We start from the raw sequence: 13,962 nt of genomic DNA on the forward strand, positions 1-13,962 counted from the left end.
TAATAAAATTAATCCTCAAAAATACAACTTGCCTAATAATTCTGCACTCCCTGTATATGCCATATGTCTATGACTGGGAAAAGAACGTGATGTGAACATAGCCTTACGCCGAATTACAGCAGACACATGACTCAAAACTCTCACTTCTTTAGGTACTTACAACTGAGATACGATCTCTTTATTCAGTTTCCTTTACTGTTTTCAGATCCCAGGGTCCCAGAAGACTACAGTGTAGATTATGTATTCTACTCTCATTTTATATTAAACAAGATTACTAATTAACCCTTGAAAGTAGTGAATAGATGGAAGGCACAAATACCAGCACTTTCTAAGGATGATATATCAGATGTTTTAGATTTTTTTTTAATCATATTGGAAAGTATTGCCATTGCCACAAGGTGGCATTAGAGGCAGATCTTGCTAAGAGCTAATTTGCATCCCCTTTCTCATTTATACATCATACATCAGCCATACACAGTTCACATGTTTAGGATTGGAAGAGTTGCTTCCACAGATTGTCCTAGATGTCACAGTACTGATACGGATTTCTGGTGTATTCTTTTGCTATGTCTATTGATGGCAAGATGTTGGACTTCAGTAATAGACTTTTTGTCCACCTCTCTCACATTGCAAGTTCCTTGTTCTCAAGAGGTTTGCCTTCTTGGACTTTTGGTGGAAGAAGAATGGTCAAATCGTATGAGGATATGCTTAAGAGAAATATTATTTCTTACACAAAAATGTATCGCTTTTTGGTGATGCAACCCAGTTACATCTATTTTAACTATGTGGAAGTCAGAGGTTAATAAAGTCATCCCATATGAATCGGTCATTTTCATATACTTTATTTAGAAAGTGTCTACATATACAGTACAGACCAAAAGTTTGGACACACTTTCTCATTCAAAGAGTTTTCTTTATTTTCATGACTATGAAAATTGCATATTCACACTGAAGGCATCAAAACTATGAATTAACACATGTGGAATTATATACATAACAAAAAAGTGTGAAACAACTGAAAATATGTCATATTCTAGGTTCTTCAAAGTAGCCACCTTTTGCTTTGATTACTGCTTTGCAGACTCTTGCCATTCTTTTGATGAGCTTCAAGAGGTAGTCACCTGAAATGGTTTTCACTTCACAGGTGTGCCCTGTCAGGTTTAATAAGTGGGATTTCTTGCCTTATAAATGGGGTTGGGACCATCAGTTGCATTGAGGAGAAGTCAGGTGGATACACAGCTGATAATCCTACTGAATAGACTGTTAGAATTTGTATTATGGCAAGAAAAAAGCAGCTAAGTAAAGGAAAATGAGTGGCCATCATTACTTAAAAAAATGAAGGCCAGTCAGTCCGAAAAATTGGGAAAACTTTGAAAGTGTCCCCAAGTGCAGTCACAAAAACCATCAAGCGCTACAAAGAAACTGGCTCACATGCGGACCGCCCCAGGAAAGGAAGACCAAGAGTCACCTCTGCTGCGGAGGATAAGTTCATCCGAGTCACCAGCCTCAGAAATCGCAGGTTAACAGCAGCTCAGATTAGAGACCAGGTCAATGCCACACAGAGTTCTAGCAGCAGACACATCTCTAGAACAACTGTTAAGAGGAGACTGTGTGAATCAGGCCTTCATGGTAGAATATCTGCTAGGAAACCACTGCTAAGGACAGGCAACAAGCAGAAGAGACTTGTTTGGGCTAAAGAACGCAAGGAATGGACATTAGACCAGTGGAAATGTGCTTTGGTCTGATGAGTCCAAATTTGAGATCTTTGGTTCCAACCACCGTGTCTTTGTGCGACGCAGAAAAGGTGAACGGATGGACTCTACATGCCTGGTTCCCACCGTGAAGGATGGAGGAGGAGGTGTGATGGTGTGGGGGTGCTTTGCTGGTGACACTGTTGGGAATTTATTCAAAATTGAAGGCATACTAAACCAGCATGGCTACCACAGCATCTTGCAGCGGCATGCTATTCCATCCGGTTTGCGTTTAGTTGGACCATCATTTATTTTTCAACAGGACAATGACCCCAAACACACCTCCAGGCTGTGTAAGGGCTATTTGACCATGAAGGAAAATGATGGGGAGCTGCGCCAGATGACCTGGCCTCCACAGTCACCCGACCTGAACCCAATTGAGATGGTTTGGGGTGAGCTGGACCGCAGAGTGAAGGCAAAAGGGCCAACAAGTGCTAAGCATCTCTGGGAACTCCTTCAAGACTGTTGGAAGACCATTTCAGGTGACTACCTCTTGAAGCTCATCAAGAGAATGCCAAGAGTGTGCAAAGCAGTAATCAAAGCAAAAGGTGGCTACTTTGAAGAACCTAGAAAATGACATATTTTCAGTTGTTTCACACTTTTTTGTTATGTATATAATTCCACATGTGTTAATTCATAGTTTTGATGCCTTCAGTGTGAATCTACAATTTTCATAGTCATGAAAATAAAGAAAATTCTTTGAATGAGGTGTATCCAAACTTTTGGTCTGTACTGTACATCTGTTGATATATACCATTATACAACAGATGTGTGTTTCTGTACCAAATATATGCTATATGAATGTTTAAATTTTATTGTGCATTCTACTGAGATGTGTTTGGAATATTTTTGTTAAAAAATTGAAAATGTACAAAAAAGTATCCCAGTACTTCCTATATTCATCTCTTCCTATCACATTGTCCTATTTTGTCTCATATTACAATTACAACTGGAGAAATCCTCTCTGTGTGTCCAATGAGCTCAGCCATGTCCCCCCCCTCTTTTCCTTACTGTCAGCCAGTCTCTAGCCAAAGAAGGAACCTTAGTTTTTTTTGCAGGAGTTCTATAAGGGACCTATTACACCTCTCCATGTTTGGGCATGATGATAAACAGGATATTCAGTGTTCATTTTCATTAGCCTATTACACAGGCCAATGAAAAGTGAATGTGGGAGGAATGATTGCTACTGCAACATTCTTCACCATGCCGTTTTAATGATTACTGGCAGCACATCCCTGATTTACTCAGGGAGATGTACTGATGATAATTGTGCATCTATCATCCTGACGAACTATGCAAATCAGCCGACAAACAAGCATTTATTTGTATATTGGCTGATCGGAGGTGCAATTATAAAGGCTAAATATTGGTAATGAGCGCTCCTTTAAGCCAGGCATGTCCAAACTGCAGCCCTCCAGCTGTAAGCTATCCAGGCATGCTGGTAGTTGTAGTTTTGCAGCAGCTGGAGAGCCGCAGTTTGGATATGTCTGCTTTAAGCTAAAGTTGCTGGAACTAGTATACAGTACTCCAGTCTGAGGTTCAGATGGACGTGTAGTAGCATGTGCCCACAGTTGTAGCTAGGCTTTCCTTCACCTGGGGTAAAGACTCAGTTTGCTGTCCTACTTTTGTATCTAAATACAGTGATCAAGTTACAGTGGCATGTTGGCACCTGGGGCACAGGCCTGCCAGAAAAAAACAACTCCTAGATTTTTCCTTAAGCTACACATGCATCTTGCTGACAGCAATAAATAATAAAATGGCTATATAGTGCATTCGGAAAGCCTTCAGACCCTTTCACCTTTTTCACATTTTGTTATGTTGTGGCCTTGTGCTAAAATAAAAAAAATCTAGTTTTCCCCATCAATCTGCACTCAATACCTCATAATGACAAAGTTAAAACTGATTTTTAGAGACTTTTGCTAATTCATTAAAAAGCAAAAACTAAAATTTTGCATGGACATAAGTATTCAGACCATTTTAAAGTTAGCTCTGGGTGCCTCCTATTTCTCTTGATCATCTTTGAGATATTTCTACACCTTGACTGGAGTCCACCTGTGGTAAATTCAGGGGAGTGGACATGATTTGGAAAGAAACATCCCTGTCTATATAAAGTTTCACAGCTGACAATGAATATCAGATGAAACACCAAGCCATGGGGAGGAAAGAACTGCCGGTAGAGCTCAGAGACAGGATTATGTGGAGGCACAGATCTGGAGACAAGTACAAAAAAAATTCCTGCTGCACTAAAAGATCCCAAGAGCACAGTGACCTCATAGTTCCTAAACAGAGGAAGTTTGGAACAAACCAGGACTTTTTCCTAAAGCTGGCCACCCCACAAAACTAAGCAATTGGGGGAGAAGGGTCTTAGGGGTGACCAGGACTCTCAGACTGTGAGAAACAAGATTCTCTGGTCTGATAAAACTAAGATTGAACTCTTTGGCCTCAATTCTAAGCATTCTGTCTGGAAAAAAACAGGGACTACTCATCACCTGCCCTGTTCTTTCCCTACAGTGAAGCATGGTGGTGCCAGTATCATGGTGTGGGAGTGTTTTTTAGCAGCTGTGACGGGGAGACTGTTCAAGGTTTAGGAAAAGCTGAATGGAGCAAAGTAAAGAAATATTCTTAATAAAAATCGAAATTTGAGTGCCCTGGATCTAAGACTGGGCTGAAGTTTCACCTGCCAACAAGCCAAATACCCAAAATACACAGCTAAAAGAACATGACAAGGGAATTGGTTACTTTCCATTCGCCCCCTCAATTTTAACCCCATTTTCTCCAACACCATCCCCACAATTAACTCCAATCTAATGATCCATACCCTGTCAAATCTTAATAAAGACTCGGTCACCAGGCTGGATTAAATTGGCCACAGCAGCCGATTATTAACATAAATTATATATATCCATAATTTTTTCTTAACCAAAACATAAAACTAATGACAATTACTCCCAGTGGAGGTCCTTGAAGCCCCAAATAACAGAGTCACCCAACCGGGTGAGCCATCTTGCCTCCAGCCGTTGCCCGCCAGCTCCGAAGCACCACCGAATGGCCCCCTTTAATTTTGCCATAACTGGTCGCCCCCATGGGAGTCCAGCCCCAACCGTGGAGCCCTCCCATCATCCTCACCTGCAACCATAACCAACTTCAAGGACCTCCCCCCGCCACAGTCGCCGTGACAAAATATGTACCGTCGTCCCTACCCACCCCCAAAAACCAACAGCCCCAAAAAGACACCCTTAAACTCCCCAATAACCAAAACACTCAAAATAACCGGGTGGGTGGGTGGAAGCTTTCAGCTTGCACCAAAATGGCACCCTTCTTCCCCCTGCACCCCCTTTTTAACCTTTTATTTCACACCCCTAAACTCAAACTGACCAATCCCTACCTCCCCGGGCTCTCCCTAACCCAACCCCTTTAACAACCCTGACCTATCTCTACTCCCCGGGGTCTCCCTGAACCAAACCCCCCGTCATGTAGGCTTCCCCTAAAGGCTCTGCCCCCCCAGTTCGGCCATTCCTAGAGTGGCTTAGGGACAACTCTGTGAATATGCTTGAGTGGACCAGCCAGAGCCCTGACTTGAACCCAATCAAACATCTCTGGAGACACCTGAAAATGGGTGTCCACCAACAGTCCCCATCCAACCTTACAGAGCTTGAGAGGATCTGCAGAGGAGAATGGCAGAAAATACCCAAATCCAGGTGTGCAAACCTTGTGGCATCATACCCAAGAAGACTGTAGGCTGTAATTGCTGCAAAAGGTGCTTCAACAAGTCCTAAGTAAAGTGTCTGGATTTTAGTTTTTCCTTTTGAATAAATACGCAAAGGTGTCTGATATACTGTTTTCACTTATAGGGCATTGTGTGCAGAATGATGGGGAAAAACTAGATTTTTTATTTTATTTTAGCACTAGGCCTCAACATAACAAAATGTGAAAAGAGTGAAAGGGTCTGAAGATTTTCCAAATGCACTGCATATATGCTGTTTGTTTGTCACCCACCCCACTCCACTCTACCCCACCCCACTCTACCCCACCCCACCCCACCCCACCCCACCCCACTCTACCCCACTCTACCCCACTCTACCCCACTCTACCCCACTCCACCCCACTCCACCCCTACTGTCTCTTTGCGAGGTAAATGTATTTCTTGAAATTCAAAGCAATTTTTGGAGTTTTTCTATGAATGCCATTTGCAACTCATACTGTTCTTAATGTTTATAACAGAAGAAAATGCATCAGAAGAGGAAGCTTATACTGTCGCATTACCAGAACTCCCCGAACAAGAGCAATCCCAAGAGAAAACAGGTAAAGGTTGTGGTACATTTAGTGAGAATCATGGTGCATCACATGAAATATTACATCACTGAACAGCATATCACACTTGTAAATGTATTTGAATGAAAACATACAATTACGGTAAACAGAACATGGTCAGAAAAGCAGATGCATGCAGGACTTTTTTTTCTGTCTTAAATAATAGGTCTTAGGCTACTTTCGCACTAGCGTTTTTACTGGATCCGGCAGGGTTCAGCAAAAACGCTCCTGTTACTGATAATGCAACCATCTGCATCCGTTATGAACAGATCCGTTTGTAACATTGCCAAGAAGGATCCGTCATGAACTCCATTGAAAGTCAATGGAGCACAGATCCGTTTTCTATTGTGGCAGAGAAAACTGATCCGTCCCAATTGACTTGCATTGGGGGTCATGCCGGATCCGTCTTGCTCCGTATCCCAGGATAGAAAGCAAACTACAACATGTTGTGGTATGGGAACGCAACCAAACAGAACGGAATGCATTTTCGAGCGTTCCGTTCAGTTTAGTGCATTCACACCACAGTATGTATTTTGCGATGCGCAAAAAATACAGACGAAGTTCACATTGTGTCCATTTTTTTGTGGACAACAATGGCTGTTCTAATAGGACATGTTCTATGTTTTTTTGTGAATCTGATGTGTAGCAAAAATATGGTCGTGTCAATGGGGACTTATAGTGAAGCATATTGTTGCTTCAGTTTGCTGACTAGAACATTTAGGTGGAAACCCTTTCCTCCTTCATGAGGCATTAATTACAGTAAACTGAGAGTGATGTAAACGCCCTTTACAAGGAAACCTCGATTCAGGTTCAAGAAATTCTGAGAAAAAAAAGGTTGAAGATGAAATGAAGGATAGCTTTAAATAAATGCTGAAACATAAGGATTGTGTAATGTATGTAGAAGGTGGTAACAATTTATATCCTTGGATTTTTTTTGTCTTGTAGCTTATTAAAGAGAAACATTTTTGGCATATTATAGTGACATGTCAGAAGTTTTGATTGTTGTGGGTCCGGATACTGAGATCCTCACCAATATCTAAAATGAGAGGGCAGAAGTTCTGAACCAAGCGCTGTCTCTGCTTGCTGGCTGAAGACAGGTTAATAAAATTCTAAGCGCTTGTTTCCCATCATTTTAGAGATTGATGGGGTGCTGGACTCCTCTGATCAAAACTTCTGATGTCAAAGGTTTGTTGAACTTACAATAAGTCTTTAAGTCGTAAGCAATCCACTTGAGTCACTTTTAAGGAGTTCTCTGGGTATTATGAAAAATACAAGCATTCCTTGGATCTGTTGAAAAAAGATAATTCATTAATACTTACCAGTCCGCCATGCCACAGGTGCGGTCTCTTCCACCCCAGTTCAGAAACAGATGTGTGAACTTCCCCCATACAGCCAATATATAATGCTCTCCCCAGCACAGCTAATATATAATGTTACCCCCTGTGCAACCAGTATATAATGCTCCCCCTCCAGTACCAGTATATAATGCTCCCCCTCCAGTGCCAGTATATAATGCTCCCCCTCCAGTGCCAGTATATAATGCTCCCCTCCAGTGCCAGTATATAATGCTCCCCCTCCAGTACCAGTATATAATGCTCCCCCTCCAGTGCCAGTATATAACGCGGCCCCTCCCAGTGCCAATATAAAATGCTGTTCCTCCAATTTCCAGTATATAATGCTGCCCTCCGTTAGTGCCAGTATATAATGCTGTCCCCCCCCAGTGCCAGGATATAATGTTCCCTCCCCCTTTCCTTTGTGCCCCCAGTAGGCCATTGTCCATTGTGTAGTTTTATGAAATAAAAATAAAAAAAAACACTTACCTCCCATTCTCCACCGCTATCTGCACTGCAGACCACAGATCGGGAGAGGTCTGCAGACGGCAGCAGAGAACAGAAAGTAAGTGTTTTCTTTTTTCTTTTTTTTTTTTTTTTTTTTTTAGACTGAATGGCCACAGATGCGGCCATAATTGCGTCCCCTCTTATGGGTAGTGATGTGGCGCCCAAGGCAGGCGCCTACCCATCATCCCATCTCTGATCCTGAGGATATGCCATTAAAATGTAAATCCCAGATAACCACATTCATTTTCAATAGTATATTAGTGTTGTAATGAAAAATAAAAACTGTCAAAAATTCTAAAATAGAAGTGTCCCTTTAATGTATCCTGTGGTGGTGTCACATGGAAACTGAACAGTGTCATTATTTGAATTAAAAAAGTGGAGAAAAGCCAAGAAAGACATATTTTATTAATATTGTTAATAATAATGTAGCAGAACAATAAAAAACTAATGGAAATAGCGTTTCCATAAACTTATGGAAGCAGAGCCCGGCAGAGCCCGACAGACCCTATTGACTATAATGGGATCCAACAGTTTCTTTCAGGGAGCCCAGTAGTTAACCAGACAAAATTCAGTAGTAAAGCTGCACACTCTATTACTTAAACATTTTCCCATCTGGGACATTGATAGCAAATCACTAGGAAATGCCCTCAATTTCAGATAGGTGCAGGTCCCAGCATTAGAATAGTAACAAAATATTACTTTAATAAACAAAGGATATTACTGTGTCACCACCTGGATCCTTCAATGAGGAGAAGTGGTCCATGGAAATATAATATGAAACAATCATCAGAGAATACAAGGAAAGAAGAATTAAAAATGCATATTTTCATAATCCCTGTTAAGGCCTCTATGATGTACCGTATCTAGCACATGAATCCAGTATGCCTCTTGATGTCACCCACTCAAGAAGCTTTTATTGCGCAGGGAGGCATACTGGATTCATGTGTTAGATACGGTACATCATAGAGGCCTTAACAGGGATTATGAAAATATGCATTTTTAATTCTTCTTTCCTTGTATTCTCTGATGATTGTTTCATATTCCATTTCCATAGACCTCTGCTCCTCATTGAAGGATCCTGGTGGTGACATAGTAATATCCTTTGTTTATAACATTTTTTATTTTGTTACTATTCTATTGCTATTTTGAAGTTTCTCTTTGTTTTTTCTTATGTTACTTTGTTTTGAAGTGGATTGATTATCACCTGTAAGTTACCGCCCAATTTGGGCATCTGACGTCATTATGAGTGGCCTGGTAGATTTCTTATATATCTATATATCATGTTTATGTATAAGGATATAGCCGAAATACGTCCTGGTTGTTGGAACATATGATTGGAATAAAGTATACACATATTATATACTAGAGCATATACTGTACATTTTATAGAAAGATTGACTTAAAAGTCCAGAATAAACCATCTAAAGTATTCCTTTTCTTTATACAGAGGAGGAGATGCCTATACACCAGCCAGAAGACTCCTATTATTCATATGAGTATGATACAGATCCATATGCTGTGGAGAGCGAAGATGGCATTGACCTTGCTGTGGAGCACCCGACTGTTTCTAACTTGGCTGAGGACACAGGCAAAGTAGATACATCATCGATCACAGAATGGTAATGGCACATTCGTAATAAGCCAAGTGCACTCCACCACTCTAGATCTAGCTATAGTTCCAATCTATAGACAATGTATGTCCATTGGAATATCTACTCTAGAAACTTACAGGAAACATCATATTCTTATTCGAATCTAAAACATTGTGCTACTAAGTTCTCAGCATCTTCTCACCTCCCTTTTTTTTTCATTCAGAAAATGAAGTGCCCAAGAAAATATTAATCGATGGACAAGGACTGTTCATATTTGTAAAAATCTTGGCATCAGGAGCGGACAAGCAAATAGACATTATCTAGCTGGTCATGAAACATGTATTCTATCATTTTCTCTTAAGCTGCTTGTTTTTTTTATTTCTTTTCTCTAAAGTTTCACCAGTGATTGACTCGTAACAAATCAGAACACTTTGAAGGTGATACTGCATGAAATTCTCCCCTACCAAAAACCCAGAAATCTCTCTTTTTTCAGTTTGGGTAAATGCAGAACTCTGCTGACCATGAAGGCCATCATATTTTCCCTTCTAATAATCTAACTTTATAAGCTTCCTGTTTAAGGTGTAACATGTTCCAGCAAACACATCAGAGATTCAGCTTCCTGCAAAAGGAAATTATGTCACCCCTAGAGACAGGAAACATCAAATCCTATGTTTAGGTGCCAACACCATTATCTGCGAAGCATCACTGTGCTTGCCCTCGTCACAGTGTTGGTTGCATTTGTATGTTTTTACTTTTTGTTCTTTCTGTATATAAAAACCATGTGCAGATTATTTGCATCTATTTGGTGCCGTGAGTTTCTGTAACATCAAGTTTTCTGTTCACACTTTTTTTTATTCACTTTTTTTTCTATTTTACCCAAAAGCAGGAAAAGAGCCTGTCGGGGGGAGCTTTATGTAAATGTGCTCCCAGCTTTGGAGTAAAAACAGTACATGCAAAAACTGCATTATAATGCAAAGTGTGATCTATACCTGCCACCTCATCCATTTGAGTGCGAAGAGGCGACTGCAGCCCTCTTGATTGAAGATCCCATGCAAAGTCTCATGCATGGTGACGTATGACGTGACCACACTGCCCAGTGTGATGACATTATTATGCACCGCAAGATATTTCGTATGGGATCTTCAATCAGGATGGCCGCGTTGACCTCTTCGCGCTCAAACGGATAAGGTGAGTATTTTTTTTTACGGATTAACCCCTGAAAGCCCTCACTATTATACTCAGATGCAGCAATCAGTGATGAACGTGGCATCTAAGGGGTTCAATGGCAGGGGGCGGCGCAATCGCCGTTGCCCATAATTGCACCTGCTACTTACAAAGAAATGCAATTCGTGGCAAAGTAATGAGACACAAAGCTGATTTATTTGTGAAATATGGTGAAGCAGCCAAATTGAATTTTTGTAAAATTCGCTCAACACTAATAGTCACATATCGATGGTATTGATCTGTGGGGGTCCAAGTGCGACCCCCACCAATCTCTAAAACGAAGAAGCACTCGGACAATGCGCTGTGACTTCTTGCTGCTGAAGACAGACTGGAGACAAGCCCATAGACTTTTTATGGAGCTCATCTTCAGCAGTACTCTGTATGAGCGATTCTACGACCTCAGAGAACATACAGTACCTATAAAATGTATTCACCTCCCTTGGGCTTTTCCATGTTTTATTGTATAAGAATATAAAATCACAGCGATGCTGGGATTAGAAAAAATGTCTGCCTTTTCCCCCCAGAAACAGAGCCAGTTTTGTGTGTTGTCTGTGTCTGGTATTGCAGCCCAGCCCCATATACAGTACTGGAATATGGATGTCCTGCAATACCAGATAGAACAATGGTCAGATGTGGCTTTTTCTAATCCCCTGTAATGATGTCAGAACAGGGCACCTAGGGCCCACCAGTAAAACTTATTCTATGGGCCCACTGTACAGCTACATGCAAATGTTTCCTGCCCACACAGAAGCTGTCTCAGCTACCTGGGTACTAGCCTGGGTACAGGTGTGCAGAGGGTAGGAGACTCAGGGCCCACTGTTCCTCAGGTACCATCTGGGGATTTACCTGTACTCTGGTGGGCCAGTCTGAGCCTGCCCTTTAATTATGTATTTTTGACACTGATCGACCAAAAAGACTCATTAAATAAAAACTAAAGAGAATCTCTACAAAGAGATATTTTTCCATTGCCATTATTATGCTTCAATTGTGTTGTGTTTAACTATGTGACTCCTGTTATTAGTAGAGGCTCTATAGCATTCATTGCACTGGAAAGTTTCCTGTTCTTGTTAGGAACGTGTTTGCATAGGGTCTGTGAGAGTACAGTATGTCATGTCCAGCCTCAAATTCTCAGTTGAACTGAGATTTGGACATGTTGCTCTTTCATCTGTACATTCAGCTTTATTTTTGTGGTCCCCTTACTGGAAACTAGACATTTCCAAGTTATACTTTTTGTAATTAGCAGTAGTTTTTTTTTTTTTTTTTGTCTTTCTCTGTTTTATTGCACCTATTACCCCCCTAGCTTCACAATTAAAACTGCTGTGGTTTCATTTTAATACATTAAAAGCCCAAATGGTGTGAATACCCTTTCATGGACACTGTACACTATAAATATACATTTCATTTTAAACATTTGGGATAGATACACATAGATGTTGGTAGTGCATAGGTTAATCTCTCCAAAATCCATGGTCAATAACATAGTAAAGCCTCTGGGCACGTTTGCAAAATAAAAGATGAAACAACTTTGCAAAAAGTCTTTGTGAAAGTATCCTCCCCTTTAGTGTATATAGGAACTATGCAGATATATTTGTCTATGTGGTTACATATATATATGTTCCCTCTTCTACTGTCTATGGATTAGCAATAAGCAGGGCTCCGACAGAAGGAAGTAACATATACAGAGAACTGCAGACACAAAATTGTAGAATTATTGTAATTAAAGGGATATATACAACCCTTTATGTTGCCTTCTCTGATGGTAGCATAAAGTAGTGACAGACATCAGAACAGACACGAGAGCAGGAATTCTTGGTATTCATGAGATGCAGGCTTCCTGCCCTCCAGCCACTGATGGACAGCTTTCTCCCTATTACGGTACATAGAGAGAAAACTCAATCAGCAGCTGGTGGAGGGGAATAGACTGCATCTTATAAAAATATCTGACCCCTGTCTCACAGCTTTGGAAAGGAAAAACCTGTATGTTTTACAAAACTGCAGATTGACACACTTTTCTGGTCTTCTTAATGGGTCTGTGCTACGCAACTACAAAAAAAACTGTGATTCTTACAAGAAATAAAATAGGAATGCCCAAATTGGGTTCTTTCTAGAGACTTGCTTTGGACACCTTCCCAAATGTCATCGGTGTCACGTGTCTGATGGTTACTTTCTTAGTATATTGTCCTATATACCTACAAACACCAGCTTAGGTTACATAAGTCTTTAGGCTCTGATTTCGTTATTTGGAGCCTCCGTCAGCATTCCAGGTAGATTTGACAGAAGGCAAAGCTCTTCATGCAACTTTATTCTTCCCATCAAAATAAAGAACATCACAATGGAAATGAACAGACCCCACTGTCAGTCAATCCAGCAATATGTTCTGTTATAAATGGAATTCACAAACCAAGTGTGAACAGAGGGCTTAAAAACACATTTGGGAGCTTATTCCACGAAAATATGCCATTCTGGGTATATGGCAGGAGACTCTTGGGCACACGAACAACTGCTAATTTTGTTATGCTATGCTACTCACAACAGATAACTTAATGTATAAAATAGTATGTTAAATTATATATAATTCTACTGTCTCTCTTAATACATGTATATAAATTCATGTCAAACAAAAGCTTTTTTGTTTTTTGGAATCTTTCTTGCCCAATGGGTGTATTTCAGTATATTTTGGGCCTGGAAACTAGGCAGGAAAAAAGGCATTAACCTTTGGACACTATATTTTTTTTGTAATTTTTTTAAGTATACACTGAAAATGTATTTTAGTCATTTGTTATTGTCCAGCAGCAGTCTTTCATCACCGTGAAGAGGGTCTTATAAGAAGTGTTAGTGGATGTGCTGCTGTCTGAAGTGTATAAGCTCGTATTGTTTGTACATGCTAGATCTGTATATTAAATGGATTTCATTTTGTATTTCATAAGTGCAACATTATTAAATGTCCTCACACTTTCATCTTTTCATAAATAACAATAAATTGTTTAAAAACTGCTTTTTTTCCCCGGAATTTATGTAATCTACAATTTTGTGGAAGAGTGTGAACATGTCTATGAAGCTATGATTTTGAGTCGAAAACACTGGAGACTATTGGCATCTTTGGGGTGGTCATGTATATCTTACACATTCACTGTACAGGTCCTTCTAAAAAAATTAGCATATTGGGATAAAGTTCATTATTTTCTGTAATGTACTGATAAACATTAGACTTTCATATATTTTAGATTCATTACACACCAACTGAAG

At 40.2% G+C, this 13,962-nt stretch overlaps 1 protein-coding gene across 1 annotated transcript in view; it reads left to right on the plus strand.

Moving 5' to 3' along the window:
- Positions 1–10,289, plus strand: part of CPAMD8 (C3 and PZP like alpha-2-macroglobulin domain containing 8) — a 147,080-nt gene extending 136,791 nt beyond the window's left edge. The window contains exons 41-43 of the mRNA XM_044270309.1: positions 5,973–6,053; positions 9,348–9,519; positions 9,716–10,289. Of these exons, the coding sequence (XP_044126244.1) occupies positions 5,973–6,053; positions 9,348–9,519; position 9,716 (254 nt within the window). The 3' untranslated portion in view covers positions 9,717–10,289. The remainder of the gene's footprint in view (positions 1–5,972; positions 6,054–9,347; positions 9,520–9,715) is intronic.
- Positions 10,290–13,962: the final 3,673 nt, after the last annotated feature.

Source organism: Bufo gargarizans, chromosome 1, assembly GCF_014858855.1.
Source record: "Bufo gargarizans isolate SCDJY-AF-19 chromosome 1, ASM1485885v1, whole genome shotgun sequence".
NCBI classification, from domain to species: domain Eukaryota; kingdom Metazoa; phylum Chordata; class Amphibia; order Anura; family Bufonidae; genus Bufo; species Bufo gargarizans.